At 35.1% G+C, this 16,075-nt stretch overlaps 1 protein-coding gene and 1 pseudogene across 1 annotated transcript; one reads left to right on the top strand and one right to left on the bottom strand.

Annotated features, from left to right (window-relative positions):
* The first annotated feature begins 5,454 nt into the window (after window positions 1–5,454).
* On the top strand, window positions 5,455–9,969 carry LOC125187074 (DCN1-like protein 4). Its single transcript, XM_048083584.1, has 9 exons — window positions 5,455–5,596; window positions 6,976–7,060; window positions 7,785–7,859; window positions 7,945–7,981; window positions 8,582–8,665; window positions 8,796–8,856; window positions 8,952–9,058; window positions 9,362–9,427; window positions 9,566–9,969. Exons 1-9 carry the CDS (start codon window positions 5,515–5,517, stop codon window positions 9,653–9,655), a joined length of 687 nt encoding a protein of 228 aa, XP_047939541.1. The 5' UTR covers window positions 5,455–5,514; the 3' UTR covers window positions 9,656–9,969.
* Window positions 9,970–10,487: 518 nt separating this feature from the next.
* LOC125189337 lies at window positions 10,488–11,489 on the bottom strand (annotated as a pseudogene).
* Window positions 11,490–16,075: the final 4,586 nt, after the last annotated feature.

Here is a 16,075-nt window from a genome sequence, read left to right as displayed (position 1 = left end):
GAAAGGAGAGTAGAAAATCATTTGTAATATATTTTTTCTTAAAGGGTAAATATGTATTATGTTAATTGATATAAAAGTAATTAAAAATCATGAACCGGTTTTAAATGTGAATTACCTAAAATGTCCAATTATGTACGTAGAAATTATTGATGTTTATCACTTCTCATATAAATTTGCATTTTATTATTACACTTTGATACGTGTACTATATTCCACATGTGCATTTTATTTACAGACAATCACAATAGCGATGCGGCCGACTATCTCAATCAATAAATGGGTAGTATCTCTTTCACATTCTCACCACAAAAATACCCAAGCCTAAATCCTAAAACCGGGAACATTAATGTACGTGTTGTAGATTTGTAGTGAATAATAGTGATGCGGCCGATAATTTTGACCTTTACTTTTGTAATACCTTCACTAAAAATTAAGAAAATTGAAATGATATCTTTCATTAAGTAAATTGAAAATGGTGGCATGCATTTGGTCGGCTGAAGTTGACACGTCGAATTATAGTACATTCATTGACTAATTATCGGGTCCCCATTTATTTTTGAAATTTTCCACATTTTTAGGATTGGAACGTTTTTTTCTCGTTACTCCGAAATAAAAAATAAATTTTATTACTCAAAATTAATATTTTCAAATCGGAGTGATAAATAAATATGTTAGGCTAGTAATTCATGGAAATAGATCATGACAGAACTTTTCTAAAATTTAGTACACAAAACTATATCAATTCACCAATATATTGATATATATCAGTTGATATCACAAAATATATGAGTTTTTTACTCAATTCAGTTCGTAGATTTATGTATATCAGTTTCTAACTTAATATCAGTATTTGATATGTTTTATGATATCAACTAATGCGGTTAATGAATAAGCCCAACAACAGTTTTCTATTGAAAGTAAAGAAAAAGATTATTTTTGGGCAATTTTTCACGATTTCTTTTATTTTTAAGACCTTCTTTCATCCAACCAAAATGTCGGATTCAAAGCACAATTTCAGATAGCTGAGAACAAATATAAGAACTAACGAGAGAAAAATAAAATTCTTCACTTATATAAAAGACTTAATTATAATTTCACAAATTAAGTTTAAAAACAATATCGGTTACCATCTTTCTTATTCCTATATATAACCTTTTTTTTCATATCGGGGTACGAGTACAACCACAGTGTTTTCCTATATGCATCAATAGTATGTTCTATCATATCAAACGTAACTATTGATGGTTGTAATCCTATAATAATAACTTTATGCTATACTACTATTTTATTAAAAACAAAAGACAATGATTATATATTCTATCTGCACTTTAATAATTGTGAAGCCAATTAAATTTAATTATCTCTTCTGCAGAAAGAGAATAAATGTAGTATGATTAAAGATAAATTATCATGCATGTGTTAGAAAGAAGGTGTGCTGATAATGAAGGGTCACTCATGCACAAATACCATCTACATTATGATTTTCATCAAAATTTTCTTCTGGCAAAACCTCTTTTGTCTGTCTGCACTACACGAAGTGTGCCAATTATTATTACAAAATGCATCATTGCTAATTAATACCCTACTATTATTTTGCATTTTCCATATGGACGTTAGAAAATAAATTTAACATTAATATAATTATTTATATGTATTTGACATGATTATTTTGGGGAAAGATCAATTTATATATTGAATGTCAAGTTAATTTGCTCCAATGTAATTTATTGATAAAAAATTGCATTTTTGAGTTTGGGTATTAATTAGTTCATCATGATACACACACATATAACACATGCTATTTTAAAATAAAATATTACATAAAGCATACTGATATAGACATAAAACTTAAAAGTAACGAACAAAATAGAGAGCCCGACATGCATGCAAAACTTCTCCTATAGTGGGTTCAAAATGTTTTAGTTATTCCTAATACATCCAAAACATGGTCCTAAAAGTTCAATATATATATATAAAATTAGCATAAATGTTCGAACAAGATTTAAAGTTTTCTTCTTCCACCAAAAAAGGTTATTTTCATGAGGAGGAGATGTAGGAGAATTACTTGACTGTGATGTAAAAGGGAAAAACATGAAAAATGAAAAAAGGAAAGATTGCGCATGCTTTGAGGATCAGAAAGAGAGGATTGAGAAATTAGTGTTCCTTTCTTCACATTCACTCTACCCCTAAAGGGGGCCTCCTATGTTTTTTTTAAACATCATTTACACTCAGCATATACTACCATTTTATTTTTGTATTATTTTTTTTACCATCGTTATTATGATATACTATATGTCAATAGCCCTATTCTAGGATAAATAATGATTTAGGTAATCTATGAGACAGCGCATTTAGGGGGAGCCCATATATCTTACAAAATGTAAGAGGAAGTTCTTATGTGCTCCCTCCGTCTGCAAAATGTTGTCCATGTTTGTCTCGGTGTGGATTTTAAGAAATGTCAAAAAAAGTGAGTGGAAAAAGTTAGTAGAATGTAGACCCCACATTTATATACTGAGTGAAAAAAGTTAGTGAAAATGGAGATTTCCAAAAAGGGAAAAGGGAAAAAAAAAAAACAAAATTAAAACGTTTTGGGGGGATAAAATGAAAAACTGGAAATTTTTTAGGAAAAGAGTATAAATTGTATTTTTATACCAACTCATCCATTGTGACAAATAAAATTCTTATAGGAGTTTGGATCGTTTACTTTTTGTTATATTTATTTTGCTTCATAGTAGTATTATTTTCTTTGTTAGTCTCCACATCGATTTGCCCCAAAAAAAAAAAGATTGATAAAAAAAACTTCACATAGATAGATTTTTTTGGGAAATTTTTGTGAATAATTAATTAATGGGTTTCGGGTGACAATGTTATTAGGAATACTTAACGGACTATTAAATAAAAATGAGATACGATAAAATACTTATTAAATGAAATATTATACAATGATTTAATATATTTTTTACATAGCATAATATAGTAGTATTTTTTATGTAAATATGTTTCGTTACAAATACAATAAAAGCTTATTTATGGTTCTGTTTTTTCAAATTACATTAAATTTGTCTTTGTATATAGTATTTTTTATGAAAAATGGCTTTAGTCCCTAATATCAAGTTTTTGCCAAAATTTGCTATTTTTCATAAACTTATCTATCTCAAATTCTTGAACCAATATAAAAGCTCAAACCAAAATCGTTGTCCCTTTGGGCCACATCTTGAAAAGGGCCCCAAAGACGACATACTCAACCACTGGACTATAGTTCTGTTTATTTACTGATTAATTCAATTAAAATTTGAATAGAATACGACATCCATTTATAGTATAGTGCTTCTCTGTTTTTTAAAATCTCCAAATTTTATTTATTGTGGTGCCACTATTTTTTTCAATTCAATAGATCCGGTGTCATAATTTTACTTTTTTAAAAATTTAAAACGGGTTAGTTATTTTTCAATTTTTAATTTATATTTGCCCAATATTCGTAGTTTTTAATCTCAATTATTATCACAGTGTCAACCATTTAGGCCCAAACTCGCCTCCCTCCCCCCACATAGGGACTGGACCACACCCTATTCCACGCGTCTCAACACCAAATGAGGTTCTTGGCATGTGCCCTAACCCCCCTTTTTTATTACTACCCCGTCTAAAATTTTTTTTGGCCCCGGTTTAAAATATAAGGTGGTTGAAAAAAATTTTAAAATTTTCCTTTTTTATATATTAGTTTTATAATAAAATGTGGTATAAATGAATTAGTGGAATATGGGTCATAAAAAATATAAAAAAAATGTAAAAGGGGCAAATTTTAGGCGAAAAAAAAGGAAAAGGGGAAAATTTTGAGGCGACTTTTGAAATTACATGTTTTTATCATCAAATAATCTAGACTAGAATGAAATATACACACAATCATATCAATGAAAAGCCTGGCATGTTTCTACCAATCATCAAATAAGGGGGGCAATATGGCAGAATTTTTTTGTAGATAAGTGATTACAACTCTCAACACTTTTCCAATAAATCTGAATCTCACATATTTTATAAGTCATGTGTTCAGGGAAAAGTGATGCTGGACCAAAAGGGCTGGTTCGAATCCCCGTGGTGCAGTGGTGAAACCTTTTGTATCTAACTCATTGAAAAAATCACAATTTTCCAAAACTTTTTTCTCATACTTATACCAAACAAATCCACCATTATTATTTTTGAAAAATTAAAAACAAGCATGCAATTAATCATAAAACAAAATCGTTCAAACTTTTAACATGACAATGTAATTTATACTAGTCTTTGTTTACAAACACCCCTTTTAAAAAAGTGAATTGGAAAACAATCACTAAATGAAAAATTAGTGAATTGGACACACCAATTGATTATGAATTGCATAATATAAATAATAGTAGTATGCAATTTTTGAGTGTTTTTAGAATAAACTATATACCTCATCAACATTGTCTTCGTCATTCTAACTTCTCACACTTTATTATCAATCATCTTTATAGATACTAGTATTAGATATGACTAGCTAGATATTTTGTAGTCGCTATCATAATACACTCCATAAACATCATGTGTCATAATTTTTGCACTTGTCATCCATCTAGTAACATTCATGCAACAATATTGGTAAAGTTCTCTTATAATTTGATTTTCTACTAAACTCTTAATACTAATGTGAATAACTCCATAAATCAATATGTAATGGTAGCATCTATAAGGGAGAGATAAAATCTTATAACTACAATATTTCTTTTTAGAAAAGTCGTTCCAATGAAAAAGTATTTGAGAAAGTATTATACGTTTTCTTATTTAAAAGAGGTATCTTTCTTACTCAGATTAATGGAGGTAAAATTTTCTAACTATTATACTTACCCTTTTCCATGAAAATTAGTTCTCTAAGGAGAATGTATTTAAGAAGATATTACTATATTTTTTTTTGCCTCGAAATATATCTTGTACAATTTTTTTATTTTTAAAAATAATTTACCTTTCCATTATTTTTCCTTTCGAGTATGCTAATTTTTGAGAGGATATATTTCTCTTAAAAAGGAAAATACATGATATGCTTTTTTATATATCTTCCTTCTTTTGGAGATGTACTAAGTTAAAGTATAATAAAAAACTAATAGTTAATACTTTTTCACTAATAACAATAAACCATAAAAGTCAACGAAATAAAGGATAGGAGTACAGAGTACTGCAGTTGCTGATGATATAATGAGATGCATAAAAAAAAGAAAATAAAATCTTTCCAATTATTTTGTAATCCAGCGAAGCGCAATTAATAAAGGCAATTTAAATTGAATTCCATATTTACTCCAATAATTCCTCCATCGAAAAATATACAATTTTATTTTTGGTTTAATATTAATTTCCTCGCTTTCTGAAGATTTCGTAGCAGTAGATTCCTCAGTTTGCTGACGCCCTCTTTTTCTCTCTTGTCGAAGAAACAGAAAAAGGGGCAATTATCTGTGAAAATTATTGATTTTTTTCTAGTTCAATTTCTCGAGATAGTTATTGGAAAATATGCCTCGCACTTCATCGAAAAAAGGCTCCGCAAATTCGACATCTTCCGGCGCTTCATCAACGGTGGATCTTTTTCGCGCAGGTTCTCTCTATTTTACTTGGATTTTGGTGTGTTCGATGTTTATCAAGTTCAATTAATTGCTTTGGTGAGGAGAAAAATATGATCTTGATGCATATATGTATGTATTTGTAGAATTATTTTAGGCGATTTGATTTTACATCCTTGATCATGTTAATTTTTAACTCCAAAATAAGAATTTATTAATTGGGCATCTAATATATGGGAGCAAGTAGATTCTCACTAGCATGGTGGTGGAATTGGAATGCAATTCGTTGTGTGATTTGATTATTTGAAGTCTTAAATGCTTTCCTTGAGTGATTGTGTTTGAGATGCTTGAAAAAGTGACTGATGTTTGCGATGCAATGAACAATGTCCATTGCTTGCTTTTACTTATTTCAAATTCTGATTTTTTATCAAGAATTTGTTGGAGTAAGTTGACTTAGTTATACATATGGTTGGTGGTAATGCTCTTTGCCTTTGGTTTCATTGATAATGCCAATTAGTATAACTCAATCGTCTTTCAGAAGATAGTAGTATAAGCTATCAATTATTGGACAGTAGACGGCCAGCATAATTAATTGTCACTTTAAAATGTTGAAGTGAAAGAAACATAGTGATTAATGAGCTTCTGAGTTTTGTATCTTCAAGAGGTAGGAGTTATAGTTGGATACACTCTGTAATTTGTAGTAATTGATTGAAACATGACGTGATAACTTTGGTACTAGACGACTGCAATCAAAGGTCTTAAATTTCATAGATTGTCATGAGAATTGGCTGTGAAAACAAGGCTGATCCCATCAATCGAATTAGCTACTAAGATCTCTAAATTATTAGATCTGGGAAAGGAACAGATAGCAGTGTTGTGTTGGGCGATGACATTGCGGGAATCAAATAATTGAAAGACTGCTAGAAACCTGCCATCTTTTCAAAGTTCTAGTTGACAGTGCTGAATTTATACTCAAAAGCTACGGAGTATAGTTTTCCAATTAGTTTACCTATAATGTGGTTTCTTGGATGTCTTTGAAGATATTATGCATCCTACTACAACCATAGTTATGTCTTTGTTTTCTACACAGGAAAAGCTAAAGATAAGGACTTAATTTGAAACTTATATTTGTAAGTTTAGCATGGAGAGGGTTCTGCATTTTATCAATTTTGCTATTATTTTTACAAATTGTCTTAAGTAAGTAAATAACGCACACTCCATGGATTTGTTCAATTTTGTTATCTACTAGATTTTATCAATTTTGTTATGTAGATTTTATCAATTTTGTTATGTAAAGAAAATTGCAAGAACTGAAGAACAGCTATATGAGTAATATTTTCCATCTTGTGATGCTTCTATTTCTTTTCAATTATGTTCATTTGCTTACTGCAAGATATGTTTTTCTATGGTTCAGCTTCTGGTAAAGCAGCCTCTAAAGAGCTAGAGCGGATTGACCAGCTCTTCTATAATTATGCGAACAGTTCCTCTCGTATTATTGAGTAAGTACCCTCAATCTGCATTGTAAAGTATTATTGGTCTTATATGATCTGCTTTCTCTGTACTTTAACCTGAGTAAAGTTCATTGTTGCAACCCACTGGAGGTTGAAATTTACACTACATTTTAATCATGGGTCAGAATTAAGAAAATGTTTTATTTGTTTCGCATAATCATTTTCAAATTATGAATTCAGAGTCTTGATTTGTATCATATATATCAGTAACTATTTTATTGCAAGAGAATGGCGGGAAATTGCATTTCTTTCTTTCCACGATCCTTAGAAAAAGTTAGGCATAGACTTCCATCAAAATTGTTCCAGAAAATTCTATTCCCATGTCCTTATTAGCTCCATCTGTCCATTTCATTCTCTTAGGCATCTAGAGGTTGATAATTTTGCTTCAGTTACCACATCTAATAAGTCCATCTCCTAAGTTTTCCTCATAAGGTCCAATTAATTTAATTTAGCTAAGTTGAAGAAGAATATTTTGCTCCTCTAGCAATATCACTTCAGTTCCATGGGTCTGTTTAGTATCTAAAGAACAGAATACCATTTTTATAACAGCCCATTCAGCTGTAATTCAGCCCTCTATTGTTGCTTGTAAGTTCTATGTATTCTCTTAGCTACTGGTTAGTACTCATTGGTTTGGCTCCTATTCTCAATCACAAGTTTTATTCTTTCGTATGTATTTGCTTGGACGTGCCTGATTTTTATCTTTTGTGAGCAGCCCAGAAGGAATTGAGTCACTGTGCTCGGATTTGGAACTTGACCACACAGATGTGAGAATATTAATGCTTGCTTGGTGAGTTATTCTTGTATTTGTTTTATGTAAACTACAGTTGAACATTTTTTTATCAGATATTGAAATCTGTTTACTTTGATTTTAGGAAAATGCAAGCAGAGAAACAAGGATACTTCACCTTGGTAGGAATGGTTCTATTGTAGTTTCATATTCTACTTAGATCCTGTTGGGTGAATGTTTAAACATAGTCTATGATGCTATTCTCTACTTTCAGTTTTCTTTTCAATAATGGAGAGTTGAATATTGTGTTTCTCTAAATAAGGAACTTAAATATAAATGCAATTACCCCAACTTGTAGAGTGTATTCTCCAGCCTCATATATCATTGAATCTTGGGTCTAAGACAACTATAGGATATGTAAGAATGTGTCGCTGATATTGGCTTGATATTTGTATACTGTAGTTGGTTTTGTATTGTTTGGTGCTTAGTAATTAGATGTGATGTGTATCTGAAAATTGTAGAACTCTTTGGCTTTATCGCTATCTGTAAGGTTGCTATGGTACTGTCAAGGGAAAATTACGGATCTTATGCTTGAGAAAGAGAGTTGGAGAAGAATTATTTTTATCACTTGTTTCGATATATTTGTACGTCTCTTATGCCTTGTTTTGATGAGGTATATAGAAGATTAAATAGCTGTAAGCAGAGGGACTTGTTGAAACATTCATCTTATTTATTTTCACTTAATTTGATCAACCTTCTCTCATGAGTTCAATGGATTTCAGGATGAGTGGCGAACTGGCTTTAAAGCTCTGAGAGCTGACACCATGGTTAAAGTGAAAAAGGCACTTCTGGATCTTGAGAAAGAGGTACGAACTATGGTCGCATTCTGGTTTTTAAATGAAACTGAATTCCAGTGATTATGGCACTTACAATGATGGTACCATAATTTTTCTTCTAGTGCTTATTGTTGATTGAATTTGCTTTTTCTCTTAAAAGGTCAGAAGGTCGTCAAACTTCATAGACTTTTATTCATATGCCTTTAGATATTGCCTGACTGGTACGTTACTCGGAATAAACGTTCAGAGCTTTGTTTTCGAGGCTTTATCTCCTATTTCTGACCTTCTTGTGCTGTATGTTCTCTACTTCTTCCAGAGGAGAAGCAAAAAAGCATAGACATTGAAAGCATTTGTCTCCTGCTGGATCTCGTTCTCGGGTCACAATTCCATCCTCAAGTGGATGCACTTAATCAGTATCTGAAGGTACTCCATTTTACCATATTGCTGTCCATTTGCATGATTCATACGTTCAAAACGATTGATCGTACAATCATAATAGAGATTTCTCCATGTCTGTTTTCTTCTACTTCATTTATGCACAAAGGTTTAACGTTTTAGACCCTCGTTTACATCTATCACCGGATATATTAAAGTCCCTCAAAGCAATAGTCATGAAGTTATAAACACAGTTGATGGAAATATATATATGGAAGAATATCTGAATAAGCACACATTCATTTATGTCATTATTACAAAAGTATTCATTACATATGTGGCTGATTACAGATACAGATTGATTACAAGGTTATTAACATGGATCAGTGGATGGGTTTCTATCGGTTCTGCAACGAGGTATGTTGATGATCCAGTTATATCTTAAACAAATCCAGACATCTAGAACTACTGTGACGACTTTTCTTGTTGACCGTCATTCTAGGAATATAATTACTATGGTTTATTTAACGATATTGGTTGATGATATTGTAACAGATCAGTTTTCCAGATTTTAGCAATTATGATCCAGATCACGCATGGCCTTTGATCCTGGACAATTTTGTTGATTGGATAAGATCCAAGTGAAGTTAAGTTCATGCCGTGTTGGGTGACATCTGATCGTTACCTGCACGTGTGCCTCAAAGTAAAGTATACATTTGGTGCACCATGCACTTTGCGAATATCTCGATAGGACCTACAAGCAGGATAACAGCTGCTAACATTGTTCCTACTGCTCCTAGATATTGATTGTGATTGTTTGTCTTCTTCACTTGAAATTGGACATGAAATTGATGACAAACTGATAGCTTGCTATTGATTATATTTGCAGTTTTCTTGATTTAGGACCTTCTCTACCTGTACAAACAAAATTTCCTTGCTATGTATAATTTCTTTTGTCATGATTTTTCCATGTCTAGCCTTAATAAGTTTAAGTACTGATGGTTGCTCCTGAATCAAATTTTGAAGAGATTTGATAGTGATGGTTGGCTTTGATCGGTTGGTGTAGAAGGTAGGCCCCAATTGCAGGTATTCTTTGAAATTAAATAAGCTACAGATAGAAGACATAGAAGAAAAAATAAAGTTTGGTGCTAGATAAATCAAAAAAGGTGCCTTGATTGAGATGAAAGTAGTTACAAGTGAGAACACAGGCAAATCCTTGAGAGCCATTGATCTAAGTAAGCCCTAGCTCTTTGTATGTATCACACGAGAGTAGATCATCTAAACTCGCATCAAAGAAGAAGGGCAAAAGCCCCTTTTGTGTGTGGTGTGTAAATATACAGAGCTTTGTAGGGCATCTATGAGATGAAAAGTTTACATTGGCTGTCAAAGTCAGCATTATAATAAGATCACAAAGAATCGACACAGAACATACCTTTCCCCTCATTCAATATTTGCTATAGCTGTTGGGACGGGACCTCTAGTTTGTATTCAACTCAAGAACCCCACTGGAGGAGGCTATGATGCCAGCAACGAGCTTCGCTAGCTGCGGCCACGGTGGGAGGAGGGAGGATGAAGAAGATGATGAATTTGAGCTGCTTTTGAGTTTCTTCTTCACCCCTTCACCAACATTGTCCTGCACTTTGTTGTTGTGTCCAACTTTTGTGGAGTTTAGGTTCACTGGTATGATGCATTTGCAAAGAAAACCTAAATAAAATCAAGAATATTATTTCTAATTAGCCTTAATCTGATTCATATAACCCAAAGTCTCCAACTTTATAGTATTATCTAATTTACTAACTAACTGCATTAATCAATATACACGTGACATGTACGAGAAGACCAACCAAACAAGGTCAAAGATGGTAAAGAAAAGGAAATAGGACTGACCAATTCTGGCAAGGCGATTGATCCAATTTGGGATGGGATTGGTGGTGAGTTTGATGCGGGCATCATTGCAGAAATGGTTGCAGTTTTTGCTGATCAAATTGTATGCATTTCCTCTGTATTTCACAGCAAGTTGCTCCATCAAAACTTTCACCTGCGTAGGGCTCTTTCAGTCCATCCAATCAAGATAGATTTTCGAAATGTGAACCCCTCGCACTGCCTCGGCTCTCCTTCGAAAATTCCGGGCTTGGATACTGTGAGCTCCGAATGCATACTCCACTCCGTAAACCCGCCAATTTTTTCAATCATAAAAAAAACTTTTAATTCTGTTCACCAGATTTAGATCGGGTTTTTGCACGGATCATAATCTTCAGCTATAGCAAACTCATTTAAAGATCGAAAACCGAAAACGATTTTTCAATTTGTGAGACGAAACATCATTTTCAAATCCGATTGATTTAACCATTCAAAAAAAACAGCTTCATTAATGAAATTTACGATTTTCAAATCAACGAATGAGAGAGAGGGGGCGGACCTTCTACACCGGAGTGATAGACGCCGGGGCCAAGCCAGTAAGGTAGCCATTAATGGCGGTAGTTTATACATTGAAGAAACAGCCGCCGTGGACCACCCCCCCTTTTAAACCCGGGATTTTTTCCCCGCATAACATTGCGAGAATCAATCAAAATTTTTTAAAACCAAAACCAAAGGGGGAAAATCACTGATAAATACTGATAAATCTAATGTGATTGGGTTTTTATCAAGCTGGGGGGAAATGTAGAATAACCGCGGCGGGCAGGGAAAACAATGGCGGAGGTTTTTAAATACAGAAATCAAATATGGGTTTTGGGCAGTTTTTTGAAGAGATTTTTTGGGGGGGTTAAATCATGTTGGGGAAAAATGGGGGAAAAGAGAGAGATGATTGGTTGGAATGTGAGTTTGGTGTGATCCAATTCTCTTTTTCAAATTTTAAAATATATTCCTCCCCTTTGAAAAAAAGTAACGTACACTCATTATGATATGCAGGGGAACTCTATGTATTTTATACTCTATTCAAATATTTAATAAATATTTTTATATTTTAGGAATAATGCATAAACGAGATTCCCAAAAAAAAATTTCTGCTAGATTCAGATTTTTATTTTTCTGAATGGGAAATTATATTGAAATCATGTAGTTAACACTATCAAAGTGGGGGGAAGGCCCAGTTATATACTAATAAAAAAGCAAGTTTGAATATGTTTAGTTAAATGATTAAAAAAACAACAACTTATTATCAAAAAATTAGTGATTTGTTTCTATTGTATATGATATGTATGTTTTAATTTTTGTGACTGAGGACCAACTTTGTTAAATATATTATAGAAACCATAGAATTTTTTTTTATTTTGAGCTAAATTAGGTTAACCAAATATACACCATTTTTAATAGCTCTATACATAACAATTTGATATACATCACTTTCTATCACACAAACATTTTTCATATGAGATTTGGTCATGTAAGTGATATAGAGTAGTACTAACACTTTTTAAATTTTGCAATTTCTTAATTTAAACTCATTTAATCTTAAGTACAATGAATTCTTAGTCTTAAACAATTTAAAAGTCGTGGATACATGTTGCAAATATAATTACAAAATCATAAAAACAAACTTGAAATTAATAATTGATTTAGTAATTAATTAATACATCCGGAAATCAATAGGACATAGTCGTTATAATATTAGAGCATCCACAAGTAATAGGTGAGCGATTGCTAGCCGATACCCGGCGCTTAGTCGGTCCGTCGCGAAATATTGCAATCGGGAGAATATCAGCGAGCGCGCCGATGCGCGCGCATTGTAGGCCGGGGAATCGAGCGATCGCGCCGCAAATATTTTTTTTTTTTAATTAAATTTTCAAACACTATATAAACGCGATTTTCACGCCATTTTCATTCGCACCGCTTGTTTTAACGAGTTTTCTCTCTCTCTCTCTTAATTTTTGTACAAGAACAACAACGCGAAATGAGTAATGCGGGTGGTAGTAGTGATGAGGAGTACGAATGGCAAATGGACGTAAGCATTGAGGCCTATACGAGGGTGAGATAGCCCTCGCTAGCAAAGTGAATGGCGTACGCGACTCGACCTCCACCCGTGGTCCACCGCCGAGCGTGAATCCTGGACCACGCAGCCGCACATCACGGCTATATGACGACTACTTCTGTAGCGATCATGGTTTAACGCCAACATGTTCAAACGGCTTTAGATGCGATGGAGCTCGTTTAGCAGATCCCGACGCTGAGCGCGATATCTATGTTTTCGCTGTGCACGATGCTCGCGTACTCTGGCCACACCTTATTCAAAAGTGCACTTCGGCAATCAGGCTATGCACGGAGGGGCGGCAAACATGTGGGACGGACTTCCACATAGGTGAGACGAGTGCTGAAGTGTCCGAAGACTTTCATGGTGGCGTCGTTGAAATATTCGGGAACAAGATCTTCAAGCCCTAACCCCCAAGACTCGTCGAGCTGCTGCAGATGCACGGAGAAGCATGGGTTCCTGGGGATGTTAGCAAGCATAGATTGTATGCATCTGGGATGGAAGAACTGTCCCGCCGGAGGGGTTCTACACCACCGCTACAAGGGAAAGAATCCCACGATGATCCTCGAGGCCGTACGATTACCGGCCGGGATTCGCACGCGATTTTGGGATATCCGGTCGAACAACGACCTAAACGTCCTCAACTCGTCGCCCTTTTCAACGAGCGTGTGGGTCGGCCGACCATCGCTTTGTCGCCAACGACAACCAAGATGATACGGGCTACTACTGCTGACTGGGATATACCTTAGGGCCCGCCTTGTGAAGATGGATCGATGCGCAAATGAGGACAGGAAGCCCTACTTTGCGAACGCAGGAGTGGGCGCGCGGACGGGAGCCCCATTTGGTGTGCTGGCTCGATGGACGGCAATTGGGGCCCAACGCTTTGGGGAGCCTTTTGCTTCTATAATGTACCCGTATTATCATGCACAAAGAAGTCGAAGATGGGTGAAACCGCAAATCCCAATAAAAATTGTCAAGAAGGCGGCCCACCCCAACGCAAGGCCCTTCCATAAAAGGCCGCCCGGCACATGGCAATGCCCCAAGTGGAGCTTTATACAACCCCAAAAAAGGATTTAATTAAGTTGGGGGCGGAGGAAGAGGCGTTTTTTTTTGGTTTTATGTATTGTTAGACAAATGGGCTTTGTAATCGAGAAAAAAAAGGAAAAAATAGAAGAAATTTACGTGGTTCACCAACTTTTTGGGGGGCCACGCCCACAGCAAGAACAAAAAAAATTGAATGCCCTTTTCGGTCTTGATTTTGATCAGAAATTATGTGCTCTACTCCCTATATATGGCACACTAAAACGAAGCCGGGAAACATAACCCATCCCAAGAACCCCTTCCCATAAAAACAAGGCATACTAACAAATCTCCCCTTGATTGAATTTCTTAAATGCATCATCATAAACCGATTTAACAAACTTCTCCATTCTTTAATTTGCCCTCCGGAAACAAACCCAAATTAACAAGCCCAAACAATATGGAACTTTTTTCCCAATACTTTGAACATTAAAAGGGAATTGGACCTCTTCTTCACCTCATTTCTTTCATCTCTTAAAAAATGATACCTCATATCAATAGGTCCCCCATGAGGAGTTGACCCTTTGGCTAAACAAATACCCCTCACCCACAAACCCCTTTGATCTTAAAACCCAAGATTCCCAAACCCCCTTGAACCTATTCCTCTTTAGTACTTTCAACGCCATATACTCCCGTAGTAGACAAAGAAATCGTTTGAAAGTTGTTTCAATAAAAAAACCCATAGAGTAAAAACATAACCGGGTCATGATCTTCTCTATCGACATCCCCCCTAGTTAATTAAAAACCCTACAAACGTGAGTATCACCCCCTAAATGAGACCAACATCGACGACCTCTCAAGTAAAAAAAGACCCTCTTCACCCCCGGTGCTTTTTCCCGATTTTCCAAAAACCCTGCAACCCGGAAAAGGCCTATATCCGGCCAGCCCCAACCGGCGTACATCAAACCCCCGCTTTAGAGTAGGGGGACTGGAAGCCCTCCTCAACCGGATTTCGTGCAAGATCGATGACAAAGATGTTTGTATTTGGGAGTATCAATAACCTTAGATGCAACATCCAAATCTTGAAAAAAATCTTCTAAATTTGGGTTTTGTGATAGAGAAAGTTTTTTTTTCATCCAGAAATCCCCATCCCCGTTTTTTCTTGAACCCCCAAATCCCATATCAAACTCGCACTAGGAAGCCAACTCTTTTCTTACATTCAGCTATGAGCATTTTCCCCCAATATAGAACAAGATAGACCATAGAATCATCTACTTTTTTTGATACACAAAAATCATCCCGACTCCTTTTGAATCCCAATTTGATCATTCCAAACCCTTTTAACCACCCCCTCGAGCCCTTTTAGTCCTGGGGATTTTTAAATTTCCCAAAAACCCCTTCCCCAACCCACAAATCCCCCGGGAGTCATGTAGATATCCCCCTGCAGTGTGGGAAAGCCGTTTTCCATCTAGTTTTCGCCCCAAATCATAATGTGCAACTATCCAAGAACCTCGATGGAAGTGTGCCCGACCCGGTGAGAAAATCTCATTATAGTCAACCCCCCGCGAACCCCTTTTTGAACGAGACCGTACCCAAGCCCTCATCCGGGAAAAGGTTTTCCCTTCTTTTTGAAATTCCATTTGCAAGTGACAATCTTTCCCCCCTTGGCCCGTTGAAAAAATTTCCCAAGTCAGTTCTTCAAAAGTGATTCTATTTCTTCTAGCGTTCCCGGAGCCATTTGGACGCCCAAAAAAATTCCTTCCCGGGTGGGTGGTTCTTTCCCCAAGGCTATCTTCGACCTCATTGGCCCCCGGTATGCCATCATACCCTAAAAACCATCCTCCGGGGGCCCAATCGCCTCCCCCTCCTTTAATAGTGATATTTTTGGAGCTTGTGGAGAACATTGAACTAAGTACGGAGGATCTGTTGATTTTTCCACCTTGGAGTTGTGATTCCTCACATCGTGAGTGACTTGCATTTTCCCCCCGTTCATCAACACCTCCAAAACCTCCGAAAATAGACTTCACAATAGAGTTAAACATAGAACATCAAACACCACATTCGAACAGAATAATCCC

This window comes from Salvia hispanica, chromosome 5, assembly GCF_023119035.1.
Source record: "Salvia hispanica cultivar TCC Black 2014 chromosome 5, UniMelb_Shisp_WGS_1.0, whole genome shotgun sequence".
NCBI classification, from domain to species: domain Eukaryota; kingdom Viridiplantae; phylum Streptophyta; class Magnoliopsida; order Lamiales; family Lamiaceae; genus Salvia; species Salvia hispanica.
Note: the sequence above shows the minus strand (reverse complement) of the source record. Positions and strands in the feature narration are given on the sequence as shown.